The 16,934-nt window shown below is 45.7% G+C and overlaps 1 protein-coding gene, 1 long non-coding RNA gene, 1 other non-coding gene and 1 pseudogene across 8 annotated transcripts in view; 1 reads left to right on the top strand and 3 right to left on the bottom strand.

The window, feature by feature from the left end:
- Positions 1-89: 89 nt before the first annotated feature.
- LOC122239714 lies at positions 90-11,941 on the bottom strand. 4 transcript variants are annotated; one of them, XR_006219111.1, is made up of 5 exons: positions 11,599-11,941; positions 5,288-5,452; positions 2,708-2,828; positions 2,404-2,546; positions 90-1,080 (listed from the first exon to the last, which is right to left on the bottom strand). It is a non-coding gene; the product is annotated as an uncharacterized LOC122239714 (long non-coding RNA). The 4 variants fall into 4 exon arrangements; XR_006219109.1 differs by lacking the exon at positions 90-1,080 and having other exon boundaries at positions 1,129-2,546; positions 5,288-5,520; XR_006219110.1 differs by lacking the exon at positions 90-1,080 and having other exon boundaries at positions 1,129-2,546; positions 2,660-2,828.
- Positions 2,639-2,712, bottom strand: TRNAI-AAU. The gene has a single exon. It is a non-coding gene; the product is annotated as a tRNA-Ile (tRNA).
- On the bottom strand, positions 10,099-10,607 carry LOC107180822 (annotated as a pseudogene).
- A 25-nt stretch (positions 11,942-11,966) lies between the features above and the next one.
- Positions 11,967-16,934, top strand: part of MOK (MOK protein kinase) — a 60,576-nt gene continuing 55,608 nt past the window's right edge. The window contains exon 1 of one of the 3 annotated variants that reach the window (XM_042990593.1): positions 11,967-12,131. In XM_042990593.1, coding sequence (XP_042846527.1) covers positions 12,125-12,131 — 7 coding nt within the window. In that variant the 5' untranslated portion in view covers positions 11,967-12,124. Of the gene's footprint in view, positions 12,132-12,432; positions 12,480-16,934 lie in introns of those variants that run through there. The other 2 variants (XM_042990595.1, XM_042990596.1) reach the window with 2 other exon arrangements.

Here is a 16,934-nt window from a genome sequence, read left to right as displayed (position 1 = left end):
GATAACGACTGAGCCACCCAAGCGCCCGTATTTTATTTTTTTAAGTAGGCTCCACACCCAACCTAGGGCTTGACCTCACGGCCCTGAGATCAAGAGTCGCAGCTCCACCACCTGAGCCAGCCAGGCGCCCCTGAAGTGCGCATTTTTAACAAATGTGCGCCCTAAATTATTCCCAGGTCGATACATCCACCCATACTGGATGCACCTTAAGGGCCAAGATGATGTATTACACAGTGCTCAGCACAAGCGCCAGCTCAGATCAGGGAATGAATGATGCATGGATGAATGTGACCGAAGGAAGGAAGGAAGGAAGGAAGGAAGGAAGGAAGGAAGGAAGGACCTCCCCACCCCCCACACTTCAGTCCCATCCATCATAGCTCTACCACTCCCTCTTCTTCAGCCCAACCTTTCCATTCCCCCTCCTCTTCACTCTACTGGCTCTGTGCATCCTTCCCATCCAGTTTTGTAGCTGCTCGTGTATGTGTGTTTCTCAGCTCCCCTCCCCAGAGAGGACAGTAGGGCCATTGGTCAACAGTTATTAAGCATCTGCTGGGTAAGTCACCGTGCTTGCCTTTGGACCGTCCTGCCCTCTGTATACAGTCCAGGCAGCAGCAGGAGGAGGAGGAAACTGGCGTTTACGGTATAATATGATGAGTGCCTTGATGCCCATAAAAGCGGGGAGCCTGGGGAGCCAGGCTGATGTCCGCGAAGGTTCTGGTAGACTTTCTGATCATTTTTCTCTCCACGCGGTCATCATCATCATAGTCAATACTCACGCTGGATTCACTAAGCTCCCAACAGTGTTCTAACAATTCATTAATAGCCTCACTAAGGAGTGGCCAGAGGGGAGATCAAATTTGTGGAATTTGTTTCAATTCCTTAATCCTTCTTTCTTTAACTTTGAAATAAGACCTTCTCATTCTCACATCCTCAGATGTCAGAAAGGTCCTCTCTGACCCCTAAGCCGAGAACTGCCCTCTTCATTTAGAACAGAGTACTCACTCCATTTCATCATGTTTTTGAGCCTGTTTGGGGAGAGGAGATTTTTCTTCTATGCTCTTAGGTTCAGTCCTTAGGGGCCTGTGAATTAAGGTGACAAAAGACGGATTAACAAAAGAAAAGACAAAATTTAATCGTGCATTTTTATTAATGTACCTACAGAATTCACATAAAAATGTGACTCATAGAGAAAGTTAGACGTGGGACCTGTATACCATCTTAATAGGAGAAGAGAAGCGGGGGAAGGGCACTCGTGGAAAAATAAATGCCTTTTAAGAAAGATAAATGGACCCTTACCAGAGTAGATGGGAGATATGACAGCTTTGTGACAATGCCTGTATGGGTGTGATTCCAACTTCTCTCCTGTGACAAGAGTCCACCTCTCCTGATCGGTCCCAGGGAAGGGAATTTATCACAAATGAATCCTTTTGAATTTTTTGGGAAGGCTCTACTTTTAGGCAGGTAAGACTTTTCAGTTCAAATGCCTCCTGCTCAAAATCATTTTTATGCCACACAGGTGTATCCTGGACCCCTTCCAGCCTTGTTGGGACAGTGTGCTGCTCTGAGGACAGCAATCTCAGCTGGCTCCTCTTCTGCCAGGTCCCTGCATCTAACAAGGTACCCAACACAGATATCCAAGGTGTGACTTCCAAACGGTCTATACTCAGTGTCAAGAGCCCCGGGTTCTCCTTCCTCTTTGGAAGAACAAGGGTCCCATCGCTGGCATTTAATGAGTGCTTTCACTACACACTGAGCGCGTGCCAAGGGCTTTATGACTCTGGTCTACGGACTTGGGCTGTTACTGAGTTATACCAGAGCTTAACACATATGAGAGAAAAAGAGTGAATGTTCAGCAGATGTTCTCATTGGATACTTTTCAAACATGGCTAGAGCTCCTACTAGACCCTGATATAAGATGGCATTGGCCCTAAAATAACTGGCTTTTGTGTTAAACCACACATGCCTGAATACTTGCGGAGACTTGAACCACGAGTGAGAAATTCACCCAGTTGCCTTCTGGCTGCAAATGGCAGAACCAAGAGGAAAAAAATATGGAGCCTAAGATCTCTCTGAAAAGGAAGAAAGTAGCAAGAGAAGGTTTCCAGATGCTTCCACAACTGTGTCTCACTAAAGACATGACAGGTGTTGGCTGGTCATTGTCTCCATGGGGGTTGGGGTTTGTGTCTTCTGTTCTGCTTCTAGAATCGCGAAGGGCCTGCAGTAGGAAGGCGCTCCCTAAGCATTTGTGGAATGAATTAAGTCCAGACCCGGATTTTCAATTCTAAGAACTCCATGAAAATCGGGGACTCCACCGACAGTCCTCAGAAGCTCTGCATTAGGAAGCAACTGGCAGCGGCATCTGAGAGCATCCTAAAAAACAAACAAACAAACAAACAAACACACCAAGGACAGCTGCTGGTGCGCACAGCGGGAGGGGACTTGGAGGGACGAACTTGCGCGGGATCCTGCCCCTTTCTCCCCAGTGGCTGCCTGCGCCAACTTCGGGGCCGAGTCCAGAACGATTCTGCGGCTCGCCGCTCACAGCCCTGGAAAGGCATGTTTAAACAAACAAAAAATAATAATAACAATAAATAAAATGAAGTAAAAAGAGAGGGGTCGGAGAAAAAGCTTCTTTTTGTGGCCCGTACGGGGATCGAACCCGCGACCTTGGCGTTATTAGCACCACGCTCTAACCAACTGAGCTAACCGGCCACTTGACGTTCGGACGCCTCCGTCAAGTCTATGAGGTTTCTACGCCTGCGCGGGGCCGCCGGCGAACTTCGAGCCTTCAATTCTCTCTGCAACTGTCGTCATTCCCGCTGTCATCCCTATTGGCCAGAAGAAAACACAGAGCCTCTTTAAAGAGAATAAAGTGGCTCCTCACCACGAATCGAAGGTTTTCACGGGGGAATGCAAATTATACATGGGATGCTTGGCTCAGCAGTAGGATTTTCAAACATTGCAACTCAATGCTTTTTTTATGTATCTCGAGAATCCTTCCGGCGTGGAAACTTCGTGTATCAAGAGCTTTGGTGTGGCTAAATAAAGCTTAGAGAATGCAGAAAACCAGATAGAGAACAAAAGAACCACCGAATCCCCCACCGCCCCAAAACAAGGCAGCGTTGGTTGGTATCTTTCCTGACAATCCTTTTTCACTGCACAGGCTTATTTAAAAATATATATTTGGCATTCAGTTCGACCTTGTTAAAAAAGAATATGATCTTTTATCTTACTTTTTTGTACTTAATATTCTATCATTATCATACCCCTAAGCAATTGCAAATGTCATTTTTTAAATGTTTCCTTAGGTGGATAAGCCATTGTTTCCCCCCACACACACCACCCGCCCTTTTTTTGATGTCTGGCAAATGTCTTCATTTTGCCCTCTCTTGTTAACTAGCACATGATTAAATCATGAAGCAGTTGCTGGGTGGGCAACGGGTAGTACCCACTCCAAAGGGTTAGTGTCTGAAAAGATACTGTCCCCCGGGGGGCTTTTTGGTCTCTGAGTCCCTGACCTCCTGTGCTCTGGGAGTAGGAGAAGGGAGCCCCAGCTTTTCACATGGTCCCTCTGGTCTGATTACTCAAAAAAAAAAGGCAGATTATCATCAACGTCCCTTGTTGCAACCAGCAGAAGCCCAGTCTAGCTGATCTTAACAGAACAGATGTTATTAAAAGGAGGTGTTGAGTCAGGTTTAGTCAACACCTACTCATTAAGCCTGGCAGTGCCCTAACCACAGGGAATCAGCTGTAAGCCAAGCAGACCTGATCCTGTCCTCACCAAGCCCACAGTTTAGCAAAGACAGGTGCTAAGTTAGTATGGGTGGAGACACTTAGGCATCGCGCTGAGTGTAGGCAAGTAAACAGTGCCAGGGGTGGAAGTTTGGGGCAGGGTTTTGAAGCCTGGGAAACTTGACTGCATTCTGAAGGTCAAGGATGGGCAAGTATAGGCCCAAACAGGTAGAGCGCTCTGGGCAAAGTGAAGTGTCGGCAACCCTGTCCATTTTGCTTGTCGCTGAATGTCCCGCGCCTAGCACGCTCTCTGAAATAATAGGAGTGTAATAAATAGGAGTCAGGGGCGCCTGGCTGGCTCAGTTAGGAGGGCATGTGACTCTTGATCTTGGGGTCATGAGTTTGAGCCCTGCATGGGGGGTAGATTATACTTAAATAATAATAATAATAAATAGGAGTCAGATGAATGAATGAGCTAATTGCAAAATCACATTTTAAAACATATCAGACCAAGTACTTTCTCTGTTCAAACCCTCCCCTCCTGGCCCAGCCCTGCTAGGGCTGCCAGATTTAGCAGCCCTAAATAATTTAGTGTATGTCCCAGACGATATGTAGTTGTTTATCTACATAAACACCTTAAGTTCGCCTTTAACTGCCCATCCTGTGCCTACGTGGCAACCCCACACGCAGAATAACACCCATCCGAAAGACCCCGACCTAACCTGCTGCCCTTCCCGGTGCCCCCTGACACAGCCCCATCACCCTCCTTCCTGGATCTTGCTCACCAGGCCATGCTCCTGCCCTGGGGCTTCTACACTTCTGTTCCCTCTTCCTGAACCCTCTTCCCCCAGACACTGCCAGGGCTCTCTCCCTCGTGTCCTCATGTCTATGCGTAAATGTCACATATTCAGCGAGGCTTCCCTGACCCCCCTATTTAAAATCGCAACCCGCATTCAGAATTCCCTGCTTTTTCCTGCTTCATATTTCGTCCGGAGCTTTCTTAATTTCGTGACTGCAGGAGGGCAGCCACTTGTATTTTGCACCTGCAGCACCTAGAAGTGACTGGCACATAGTAGATGGTCGATCCAGGTTTGTCGAAGTTGACAGATCATCCCTTAGAGGTCTAGCCCTGACACAAGCCGGGCAGAATCGAGGGCTCGTTTCCTGAGTGGGCGCGCTCCAATCCCCCGGGGCAGAGGGAGCCGGCGTGCCCACGGTGGGGGAGACGCAGTGACTGAACGCAGACGCTAGGGGGCACCCGAGACCTAGGCGTCCGCTGAGCACCCGGCCGCCAGCGCGCCTCCTACCCCGGGTGTGTGCGGACTCCTCGATTTCTCCTGCCAATTCGGACTCCATCTTAGAGTTCCTGCAAGACAAACAGGTCCTAGTTTTCATTCTTTGAGTTAGGAAAATGCAGACTCATACATGACCAGCACCAGGTGATGAAGTCGGCTGCCCAACCGACTGAGACACCCAGGTGCCCCATGCCCTTCCATTCTTGGCAACATTTCAGAGGAAGAATGTTTCCAAGGGAGATTTGATAATCTCCTCTTACCTTTTTCTGGAACATCATTCTTCAGAGGTCAAAACTTCGGGGTTGAATCTCTAACTTTCTTCTCTTTTCTTTGGTCCAGGCCTAGGTCTATTGTCTATTTCCTGAACAATTTCCTTGAACTGTCTTCCAACCTTCTTTTTATATTTTTTATTTTGACTTGGAGCCCTGGAGCACACAGACAAGGACAGAGCAAAACACTTTGAATGTTGAAGCTGAATTCTTGCCAATCAATTCTGGAAAAAAAAGAAAGAAAGCAAGCAGGGGCAGGGTGGGGAGGCAGGAATAAAATGCTTCATTGTACAATATGTACTATGTCAAAACTGTTAGACAACACAAAGGAAAAATAGACAAACATAAGGATTTTTCAGATGTTGCTTCTAATTTGCTACAACAAATCAGTTGGTTCCAGAGACTTTTTAAAAATGTCCTTTCTTAAAGCATGTACATTAATTGCAAAGCTTTAAAAAAGGTCTCTTTTAGATGCAAGGGAGCTGTAGAAGCACAGGGGGTTGGGAGTTACAGATTTGGGTCTGAGCCCAGGATGGCCACTGGCGAGTGGGTGACTTTGGCAAAGGCCTCCCTGGGTCTCCACCAACAGGCCACATGGGTTTCTACAACCTTATCAGGCTACCTGCTTAATTCCTCCCCCCATCAACGGTTAATTTGTCCTGGATGTTCAACAATCATTGAAAATCAGGCTCGCCCTTGTCAGAAAGGAAGGAGTAACAGCAGGTGACAGTGGATGATGCCTTTTGATTAGTCAACCTTTACTGAGCATGTGGGCAAAAATCAAGCAGTATTGTATAGTGTCACAGACATCTGACTTCATCTGCACAACCGCCCTTTGGAGTGGGTACTTTTAACCCCATGCTACAGAAATGAGAAAACGGTGGTCCAGTGATTGGACTGGGGTTCCCTGGTGTGATTTTCCTCTCTATGACTTTAAGGGCTGAATTTTAATTCTTTCTGTTCTCCTCTTAGGAAACCTCTTCTTAAGCTTTATAAGATATCTGTTGTTCCAAATGCCTTCTTCTCAGAGATGTGCATAGACTCTCTGAGTCGGAAGTTTATCTATTTTTGTGTTCACATCACACATGACACCGTGACCTTATTTATGGTGCTTGGTTAGTTACCATTCTTCATGTTAATTTGAGTGGCCAATATTCTTGTGCTCTTTATTTCATATCCCTGTTAGCTTCGTTTCCTCTGAGATATATTTATTATTTTCTAAAATGAATCTAATTTCTAATATTTTCAGGTGGATTTGCATCTGCCCACCTTACCAGTGTTAACACATTTGAAATTTCCGTCATCTCTAATTTTTCTAACTTCTGCCTATTTCCTGGTTGGAACACTTATTAAGATGCTCAGCAGAAGAACACATATCTTTTATTAAAAAAAATTTTAATTCTTAATGTTTATTTTTGAGAGAGAAAGAAAGAGAGAGAGAGAGAGAGACACCGGGTGGGGGGGGGGGTGGCAGAGAGAGGGAGACACAGAATCCGAAGCAGGCTCCAGGCTCTGAGCTGTCAGCACAGAGCCTGATGTGGGGCTCAAACCCACAAACCGGGAGATCATGACCTGAGCCATAGTCGGACGCTTAACCGACTGAGCCCCCCAGGCGCCCCAGGACACATAACTTTTAAACACGGCCTCATGGCTGAATCTCTTGACATTGGAAAATAGGGAAAAGCTAATTCTGGGATACGGGCGGAACTGTGCAAGGAACAGTTTTAGAATGAACCAAAAAGCTCCAGTGGCTGTCATTAGGTAGTGTTCGAGCAGTTTCCAAGGTGGAGCTCTAAGGTACAGGGTGGTTCCATTTTGCAAGCATCCTTTGAGTATGTCGTAGAGCCTGGCTGCTGTCTCTGTGTGCTGGACAGGTGAAGGGCTCGTGACCCATTGTTTCTTAGCGGTCAATTCTTCTCCTTGTCATTTAGGGCACGAGTGGTCCGGGGAAGCAGGCGACCAGGCCACACAGACATAAACCAAGAAGACTGACGCCCAGGTGTGGTGTTTGAGAATGTTTCAATAGGGAGACATGGGTCCACAGCAATTGCTTTTTTCGAAGTAGCGTTTCCTAGTCTGTTTAGAATTTAAAAAGAGCGAGGAATTATCTAGGCCAGTGGTTCTCAAAATATGGTCACTGATGCAGCAGCAGCATCACCTGGGATCCTGTTAGAGATGCAAAGTATTGAGCCCCACCCCAGAATTACAGGCGAGAAATTTTGGGAATGGGGCGTGGCAACCTGGGTTCAACAAATCACAATCACCTGAAGGCAGGTGATTTTGGGTGCCGCTAAAGCTTAAGAACCACTGCTCTAGGCAAAACCTTTCACAAGTCCCCCTTCTGTAAACTTCCTGCTAAGGTACCCCATTTGTATCCTTTGATCTTTCATTCTGGAGGCCCTTTCCCTCCTCTCCCGGGCGTTCACACACCAGGTGCAGGCCGCATACCAGGGTGGTGGGCTGGACCAGCTGGTGAGGGTTGAAGTCCAGCCGCCCCTGCTTGCCTGGGTAAGCACACTGGTCTTTACAGTGTCACTACCCAGAGCCACTTGTCCATGATGAAAATGAGCAGAAGGTCCCACAGCCATGGCAATCAGAAACAATAGGGCTGGGGCTCACCTGCCAAAATGCATTCACCTGTTCATCTATTTAACAGGAACTCAGTGACTATCCAGTAACATCCTTTGCCTGCAAGGAAGATAAAAGGTGGGCGGCCCAAGGAGCTTAGAATCTAAGGGGCAGAAGAAGCATATGAAAAGAGGGGCGCCTGGGCGGCTCAGCTGGTTAAGTGTCTGCCTTTGGCTCAGGTCATGATCTCCCAGGCTGTGGGTTCAAGCCCTTGGTCGGGTTCTGTGCTGACAGCTCAAAGTCTGGAGCCTGCTTCGGATTCTGTGCCTCCCTCTCTCTGCCCCTCCCCTGCTTGCACGTTCTCTCTCTGAAAAAAATAAACATTAAAAAGAAAAAAAAGAAGTGTATGAAAGAGACAGAAAGATAAATGTGACAAAGTCCCAAGATAAAGGGAAAGGCCACAAGGAGACAGGGAGAGATCAAATCCCAGTGGTCTACAGGAATTAGATGTGGGTTTTCAGAGCTAACAAAGATAGCACCATTAACAGCAGCACCAGCAATAAGCACCCTTTGTGGTTTTTTCAATTTATTTTGAGATAAAATTCACATATCATTCTTTTTTTAAAGTGTATTTATTTGAGAGAGACAGAGAGAGCATGAGCAGGGGAGGGGCAGACACAGAGAATCCCAAGCAGAATCGAGAATCCCCTCGACAACACAGAGCCCAAGGTGAGGCTCAGCCCCACAAACCGTGAGATCACGAGCTGACCTGAGATCAAGAGTCCGATGCTCAACTGACCGAAGCACCCAGGTGCCCCCACCTATCATTCTTAACCATTTAATATGTACAATTCAGTAATTATTACAAAGTTGTGCAACCATCACCACAATCGAATTCCAGAACATTGTCATCACAACAGAAAGAAACCCTGTCTCCATGAGCAGTTCTCCTCCTCTCCCTCCCCCAGCCCTTGGGCAACCACTAATCTACTTTCTGTCTCTACGGGATTTGCCTATTCTGGACATTTCCGATAAATGGAATCATACAATACACACGTGGCTTTTAGTGTGTGGCTTCTTTCACTTAGCATCATGTGGCTGCTTAATGGGAGCAGGGCTTCCTTCTGGGGTGATGAGGCTATTTCCGAACTAGATAGAGGTGATGGTTGCACAACACCGTGAATGTACTAAATGTCACACTTTAAAGTGGTTAATTCGATGTCATGTGAACTTGACTCAGCTTTTTAAAAAGAAGTTAAAGATTTCAGAGTAGATGCCCTTGACTCCAAAGCTCCACTTTAGGAATTTCTCCTCTGGGTACGCATGGACATATAGGAAATTATGTATTTACAGGGTTGATCACTGCAGCAGTGTTTGAAAGACGGGACTAATAATAATATATTAATGTAAATTATAATTTTGTTAATTAAATATATGTCAAGTATATTTAAAACGTTATTTGAGGAAGAAGAAATAACTTTCTAAACCAAAATGAATTCAGGCCCAAAGACGTGAAAGGAAGATAGGATGGGCAAAGGTGTGGGCCTGAAGATTTCAGGTGGGGGGAGATTGTGTATGGGGTGAGAAATGTGGATTTATCTTATAAATGACAGGCACCTGTAGAGACTTGGTCAGCCTAGGGCTGGAAGGAGGCTGGAACCGGCAAAAGGTAAGGTGGGTAGAAAAAGGAGGAGGGGTGTGCAGGAAACTGAGGTGTCTTGCGGGACGGGGAGGAAGAGAATATTGAGGGTAGAGTGCACCCGGGCAGGTGGTTTGCCCCCTGCTGAGGTGGGATCCAGAGGGCAGGGGACAGGTGAAAGTGGCCTAGGCCAACAGTGGAAGCATTCGGGGCTCATGTGCAGTGGCTTAGAGAGGAGAAAGCTGCCAGCCAATGGAGAAGAGATTACGTCCTCAGGGGAGGACAGCAGAAAAGGATTGGGAACCATAAAGAAGTTAAAAATTGCACGTTGTTATGTTTTGATCTTTTCCTGAGTGGCTTTTTTTTTTCCATTGTAACTTTTTTTTAATGTTTATTTATTCTTGAGAGACAGAGAGAGAGCATGAGTTGGGGAGGGGCAGAGAGACAGGGGGACACAGAATCCGAAGCAGGCTCCAGGCTCTGAGCTGTCAGCACAGAGCCCAATGCAGGGCTTGAACGCACAAACTGTGAGATCATGACCTCAGCCAAAGTCGGAGGCTTAACCGACTGAGCCACCCAGGCACCCCATAACAGTTTTTATTCAATGTCGTATATAAGATTACTTTGTTCCTGTCTTTTTGATTGTTTCTTCCTTATATTTGCCCCTTTCCTTCCCAACTTGGTGAGACGTGGCTTTGCATTCAAGGGTATTTTTGGGTCTTTGTCCAGTTTCAGTCTAGTGATGACCACTTCGCTGGGTGGATGCCCACGTGGACAGTCGTGCCATTTGCCTTCTCTCGCTGTACTCGTTCAGTGTAGATGACATGAATTTCTTCCTGTAAGCCTGGACGACTTTGCCAATTTGCTGACCTTTGTCGTGTCCTCACCCAACCTGTACTTCATCATCCTTCCGGATGGGCATGGATCCAACGTAGTACTTCTGTCTCAGCTCTTTGGAAAGAGGGGAAGACATAAATTTCCTGCGAATGTGGGAAGGTGCACTGAGATGCCGGGTATGGTTCTTGCTCCGGTCAGAAGTCACAAACGGATTGAACTTCATTTTGGTTGCAGTCGGCAGGCCAAAGCTCGCCTGCTGCGGTTCCAGCAATGGTAGCAAAGGAGAAGAGACGAATGGCTTCTTAATCTTTGTAGACATCCTGTGTCCATGCAAGTGTGTGTGTGTGTGGGGGGGGGGGGAGGGAATTCAGGTATAGATCTTTCTGTGTTGGCACAGTATTTTTGGAGAATTATTTCACATCAGTCCACAATTAAATTATCGATGCCTTATGACCTATCAACCCCAACAGAAACAGTCATATGTGTGCTCAAAGATACACACAAGGGTATTTTCTGAAGTATTGTTCGTAATAGTAAAAATAAGAAACATAAATAGGGAAATGGTTAAAAAATGAGAGTATATCCATACTGTGGAATATTATGCATCAGTTAAAAAAGCACAGGGGAGCTCTCCATGTCCTAATATTAAAAGATGACTACGGTTTATTAAGTGGGGGAAATAAAAGCAAATTATAGAAGGATACCCATGATTTTCAATTGTGGGGAAAGTCTGTTCAAATTCATGCACAGAAATTCCCAAAAGATGCCACTCAACTGTTGCCAGTGGTTAATTCTGGGGAGGATGGGGAGTGAGAAGGATGTAAATGCTTCGAAGGGATTATTTCAAATTTTACTTGATATATTTCTGTATTTTGATTCCCCCCCCCCCAAAGGACACGATTTACTTCTTTAATTTCAAAAAGTAATTGGAAAAAATAGGAATACCTGACCTAAGGGAGTAGTTGTGGGGATGAAAAAAGCAAATACATGACAATGAGCTTCATAAAGCGCTACACCGGTACATACAGTTGTTATTTTTAGCGCACTGTGAGTTTCCGGAGGGCTAGTCACCTTTTGGTTATCAAGTCACCCTATGTGCACAGAGTTTATTCACATATTCATTCCTTCAACTTTACACTGCAATATAAGTGTCAGGAAGTCAGGGACCCTGTCCACACTGCCCTCCTTTATAGTCCCAAAGCCTGCAACAGTACCCTGGGCTCAATTAACGCTTGCTGAATTAAAAAGAAAAACTTACAAATGAACCTCTGTGTTCCAGACTAGATAGGAGATGATCAAATGCAGGATGAGACGGCAAGGAACAGTTATCAACTGACAGTTATTTAGCGCGTCCCCAGCCCAGTTCCAGCAATAGGTATCACATGGCTAAATTCTTAGGCAGGCTGGGAATAGCGATCCCGGAAGGTCGCCTACACTCAGAGGCGGAGAATTGCTTACCAAAAGCGGCGAGGGAGGTTGCTTAGCAACCAGACTAAGGAGGCGGGCCGCACTGCGCACGCGTACACTTTGGACCGACAGATGCGGAGATGGTGTTTTGCGCACGCGCGGGAGGCGGCCTCGGGGCGGCCGGGGCCTGATGGTTGCTAGGGTGACAGCGATACAACATGGCGGCCGGATCCTAACGCTCTCTGTCGAGGAGCCAGCGCGGAGGTACTGGTTCGGGACCCTAACTCACAGGAGTGGAAGCCAGGGGGCCTCCCTTTCTGCCCCTTTCTTCTCCGCCCAGTGTCGGCAAGGGCTTGTCGTCGGCTTCCGCATCCAGGATGAAGAGTGAGCGGGGCCGGGGAGGGGCGGGGACGCGAGGGCGAACGGCGGGGGTCGGGGGGTTGGGAGGGTACGAAGGGGCAGGGTCTGGTCACCAGGGTGGTGGGTCCACTCGGCAGGCCGGGAAGGCGCAGCGTGTGGGGACCCCGAACCTCCCTGGGCTGTCAGAAGCCGGCGCCCCCGGGGGTTCGAGGCGGGCTTGGGGGCGGTGGGGTCTCAGAGCGACCCCCCCCCCCCCCCAGCCCCAGACCTCCCAGGCATATTTTGGTGTGGAGGTTATGTAACAAGTTTTGAAGGTTTTGTTGTTGTTGCACGCTGGACTGAAACTGGGATTCTTGAACATTCGGCAGTAAGGTAGTGAGCGGTTACTGTGTGCCTTTCTGCCCTTTAATGACATCGGTTTAGGGAAAAATGAGAGGAAAGATGGGCTATTTTATTTTTGGGGTCAAACAGTAGTGTTTTTATTGGAACTATTTTTATAGGGATTTTGAAACAACCTTTTGGTGAAAGTGTTACTGGGAAGTTGGGAAATGAAGTGGTCGTCCTAGAAAATGTAACGGTAAAATTTTTACCTATGCTTGGATTTGTGGATTATGAGTAACTGAACTGCAACCAACCTGGATGGGCTTTTTTTTTTTTTTTTTTTTTTTACACATTACTGTACAGATGTGTATTTCTGCTAGAGGTATGGAAAAATTCGGACCTCCTTTGCTGTGAAAAGATTTAATTACGTATACTTGCAATGTGAAATTTGCATTGTACCCTAAGTGTCCGTTGGTAATTGATTATGGCATAAATTGTGAAACAAAGATATTTAAAATAATTTACCCCGTTCATACTTTACAAGACATTCTTATTTTCTTTTGGGCTATTGTTTACAGGTTTTTCTTTTTCATTAATGCGCCCAAAGCTGTAGTTAGAACACAAGGCCTACAAAAGGTTTTATTTGCATTTTTACTTATAGTGTGGACTCATATACACATATTTTTTTCCTTTTTTCCTTCCCAACTATTTACTGCCAGAATTTTGAATCTGTGTGAAAGTTGCAAGAAGAATTCATTGTTTATAAATCTTTCACCTAAATGCACCATTTTGCCTTTTGTGTGCCTGCTTACTTGCACACTCTAAATTATGTAGTGTTTATTTCGCTGAGCGTTTTGAGTTAGTGCACACCAGTCCTTTTCACCACTAATAATTCAGCAGGTATCTACTAAGAACAGTGACATTTTACATAATCACAGTACAAACAACATCTTGATATATATAGTACTCTTATCCAATATGCAGCCTATATTTCAAATTTTCCCAGTTATCCCAATAACACCCATTATAGGTGTTTTTATTTTTTCTGGCATCCAGTCAAAAAGCACAAATCGCATTTTGTTGTCATATCTCTTTGGCCTCCTTTAAACTGGCAGACTGTTCTGCCTTCTGTGTCTTTCATGGCATTTTTTTAAGAATTCAGGCCATGGATTTTGCAGAACGTCCTTCAATTTGGATTTATCTGATTGTTTCCTCATGATTAGCTTTCGCTTAAATATTTTGGTCAAAAATACATCAGAGGTGAGGTTGTGTCTCCGTCAGCGTGTCTCCAGTTTTGTTGAAGTTAGCTGTGATCATTTGATCATTCCGTTTATTCACTTTTGCCTCTTAGACCTCTCCTGCTCCTGTGCTAGAGGCTACCACTCTTACAGTTTCAGTTATGTCTATGTCTGTTTATATAAATGTGTATCTGTATATGTGATGTAATCTGTATCAGCCTATGTAAATGTGTCCATCCCCCCCTTTTACTTATTTTTAATAAGAATTTATTTTTTTCAAAGTTATTTATTTTGAGAGAGAGAGAGCACGCACACAAGTGGGAAAGGGGGACAGATGATCCAAAGCGGGCTCTGTGCTGACAGCAGAGAGCCTGATGCGGGGCTCAAACTCACGAAGCAAGCTGTGATCTCATGACCTGAGCCGGGGTCAGACACTTAACCGACTGAGACACCCAGGTGCACCAAGATTTTATTTTTAAGTAGTCTCTATACCCAACGTGGGGCTTGAACTTACAACCCTGAGAACTTACAACCCTGAGTCACAGGCCCTACTGACTGAGCCAGCCAGGTGCCCCTATCCCCCCTTTTAAACGTTAATGCTGGCATTATATACTGTATACTTTAACAATAAATAACACATGTTATACATAAAACATTTTATTTATTTATTTTTTAAAGTTTATTTATTTTTGAGAGAGAGAGAGAGCGAGCACCGGCAGAGAAAGAGAAGGAAGGAGAGAATCCCAAGCAAGCTTCGCACCGTCAGTGCAGAGCCCGACACAGGGCTTGAACTCACAAACTGTGAGATCATGACCTGGGCTGAAATCAGGAGTTTGATGCTTAACTGACTGAGCCACGCAGGCGCCCCTCATATAAACATTTTATGTATGTAAATACTTGCATTTTTTAAATGTCCTTTAAACCTTTGGGTGTTTGTTTTTTGTTTTTTGTCTTTTTTTTTTTTTTTTTTTTTTTTTAGTGTAGTGGGTTTTTAGTGTAGGTAGTTATTTGATATGTTCTTTTAAATGGCCATGTTGGTAGTGTTCAATTAGTTGGTTTAGTGTTACATCTTTATTCTTCTACTTTAAAATCCAGTCTGAGTACTGGTGAAACCTATTGTCACGTGGGTGTACATCCTGATCAATTCAATGCTTGACAAATATTTAACGATGGAGAAAAAATATTCCAGAACAGGAAGTCACAGAGACAGAGTCACGGAAGTAGAATGAATAGGAAAAGTGAGTAATGGTGAAATTGGACTCCTAGCCTGGGGTCAGAGTGGGGCCAGGAACGCTAGGTCATCATGTTGGTCTTCATTTTATGGTTTTCTACGTGTATTTTCTACCTCGTTTTCTAGGCAAGGCCCACGTGTTTAGGGATGTATTATTGAGCATTCTGTGAAGGTGGCCTTCTTATTGTTTTGCATCGTGTGCAGTTGTAGGGAGCAGGGAGTAACACAGGAAAGTTGTTATGAGCATGGGCTTTAGAGCCAGGCAGACATGGCGGTCTCCCGCAGGTCACTGACCTTTCTTTCTTCATTATTCTGGTTATTGATTGCTTCCTGACAAATCACCCCAACTTGGTGGCTGGCGATACCAACAAACTCATCTCTCATGGTCCTGTGGGTGGCCTGGGCTCAGCTAGGCAGGCCTCACTTGGATCCCCTCCTGCAGTCGCAGCTGGATTGTGGCTGGGGCTGGAGTCCTCTCCGAAGTTTGCCACTCACGTGTCTGGCGGCTGACGCTGGCTGTCCCCTGGGACCTTCGCGTGGCCTGTCAGCTGGAAGGCTACTGCCTCCACGTGCCTTGACCTTCCTCGCGGGGTGGCACTTGGGTTCTGAGGATCAGCGTCCCGAGGGTGCGAGGTGGGAGCAGCATGACCTTCTCTGACCTCGGGAATGTCATAGCGTCCCCTCCGCATCCCCCAGAGTTGAGCGTAGACAACGTAGATCGCACCGCTTGATGGAGGAGTGGCACAGGTACGTACTAAGACGAGCTTGTGGCATGCGCTGTCTAGAAGCTCCCACCTTTTGAAAATAAAATCCTCCACACTTAAATGGATAGATTGATAGATGTAGAAGACTTTCATTTTTTTTTTTTTTAATTTTTTTTTTAACGTTATTTATTTTTGGGACAGAGAGAGACAGAGCATGAACAGGGGAGGGGCAGAGAGAAAGGGAGACACAGAATCAGAAGCAGGCTCCAGGCTCTGAGCCATCAGCCCAGAGCCCGACGCGGGGCTCGAACTCACGGGCCGTGAGATCGTGACCTGAGCTGAAGTCGGACGCTCAACCGACGGAGCCACCCAGGCGCCCCTAGAAGACTTTCATTTTAATCTCTACACCCCACGTGGGGCTTGAGTTTACGACCCGGAGATCCAGAGTCGTGCACTCCACCCACTGAGCCAACCAGGCGCTCCTCCACACTCCGTCTAGCCTGGTTAGTATAAACCTGTTTGTGCCTGTTTAGCATAAGAATACCTATTTTATAGGGTCGTTTCAAAGATTAAATGAGATCGGCTGTGTAAAGCTCACAGCATAGTGTCTGGTAAGTGATAATTATAAGTGAGTTCTTACTTGCTCTCCCGGTGGATGAAAGCAGGGGTGTAGAAGGGGAAAGAATGACAGATCCTTACTTGGAAGAAATTTACTGTTATCTAACCTAGTGCAAGTGCCCTTTTTTTTTTTACTGTCTGAACGTTTCAATGGATTATTCAAAACATACCTATAAAAGGAGAAAACACCCTATGTGTTCTGAAGGCAGTCACCATTTTCCTATTATATCACAGAGAATTTTTTAAATTATCTGTTGTTATTGCAGACGCTTCAGCTTCGTGTCCCTCATAAATGTATTTTTATAGAACCAAAGTCGCAGGAAACCTCAAATACTCTTGTGTCACTCTCCCTTCCTAGTGCGCCTCTCACCTTCTGTTTTTATAAATAGATGCATCAACTAGCCACTTTTTATTTATTTTTTCTCTTTAAATTAAAACAAAATTAAGTAAAAGTAACACTGGCTTTGTGATACACCGAAACAGTGAAAGGTTTGAAGTTAGTCTTGGGACCCTCCTCTGCTTGACAGAGTCAGTCCTGGTTAACATTGCCCCAGATGTACTTCCATAAATCTTTGCATATTGTGTGTGTGTGTGTGTGTGTGTGTACATATACAGATACATAGGTGTACATACATAGATGTATGTATCTGTATATGTATGTGTGAATATGTGTGTGTCTCTTAAACAGATGCCTCACTATATGGGATTGTAGTAA

Source organism: Panthera tigris, chromosome B3 (assembly GCF_018350195.1).
Source record: "Panthera tigris isolate Pti1 chromosome B3, P.tigris_Pti1_mat1.1, whole genome shotgun sequence".
NCBI lineage: Eukaryota > Metazoa > Chordata > Mammalia > Carnivora > Felidae > Panthera > Panthera tigris.
This window is presented reverse-complemented; position numbering and strand designations above follow the sequence as displayed.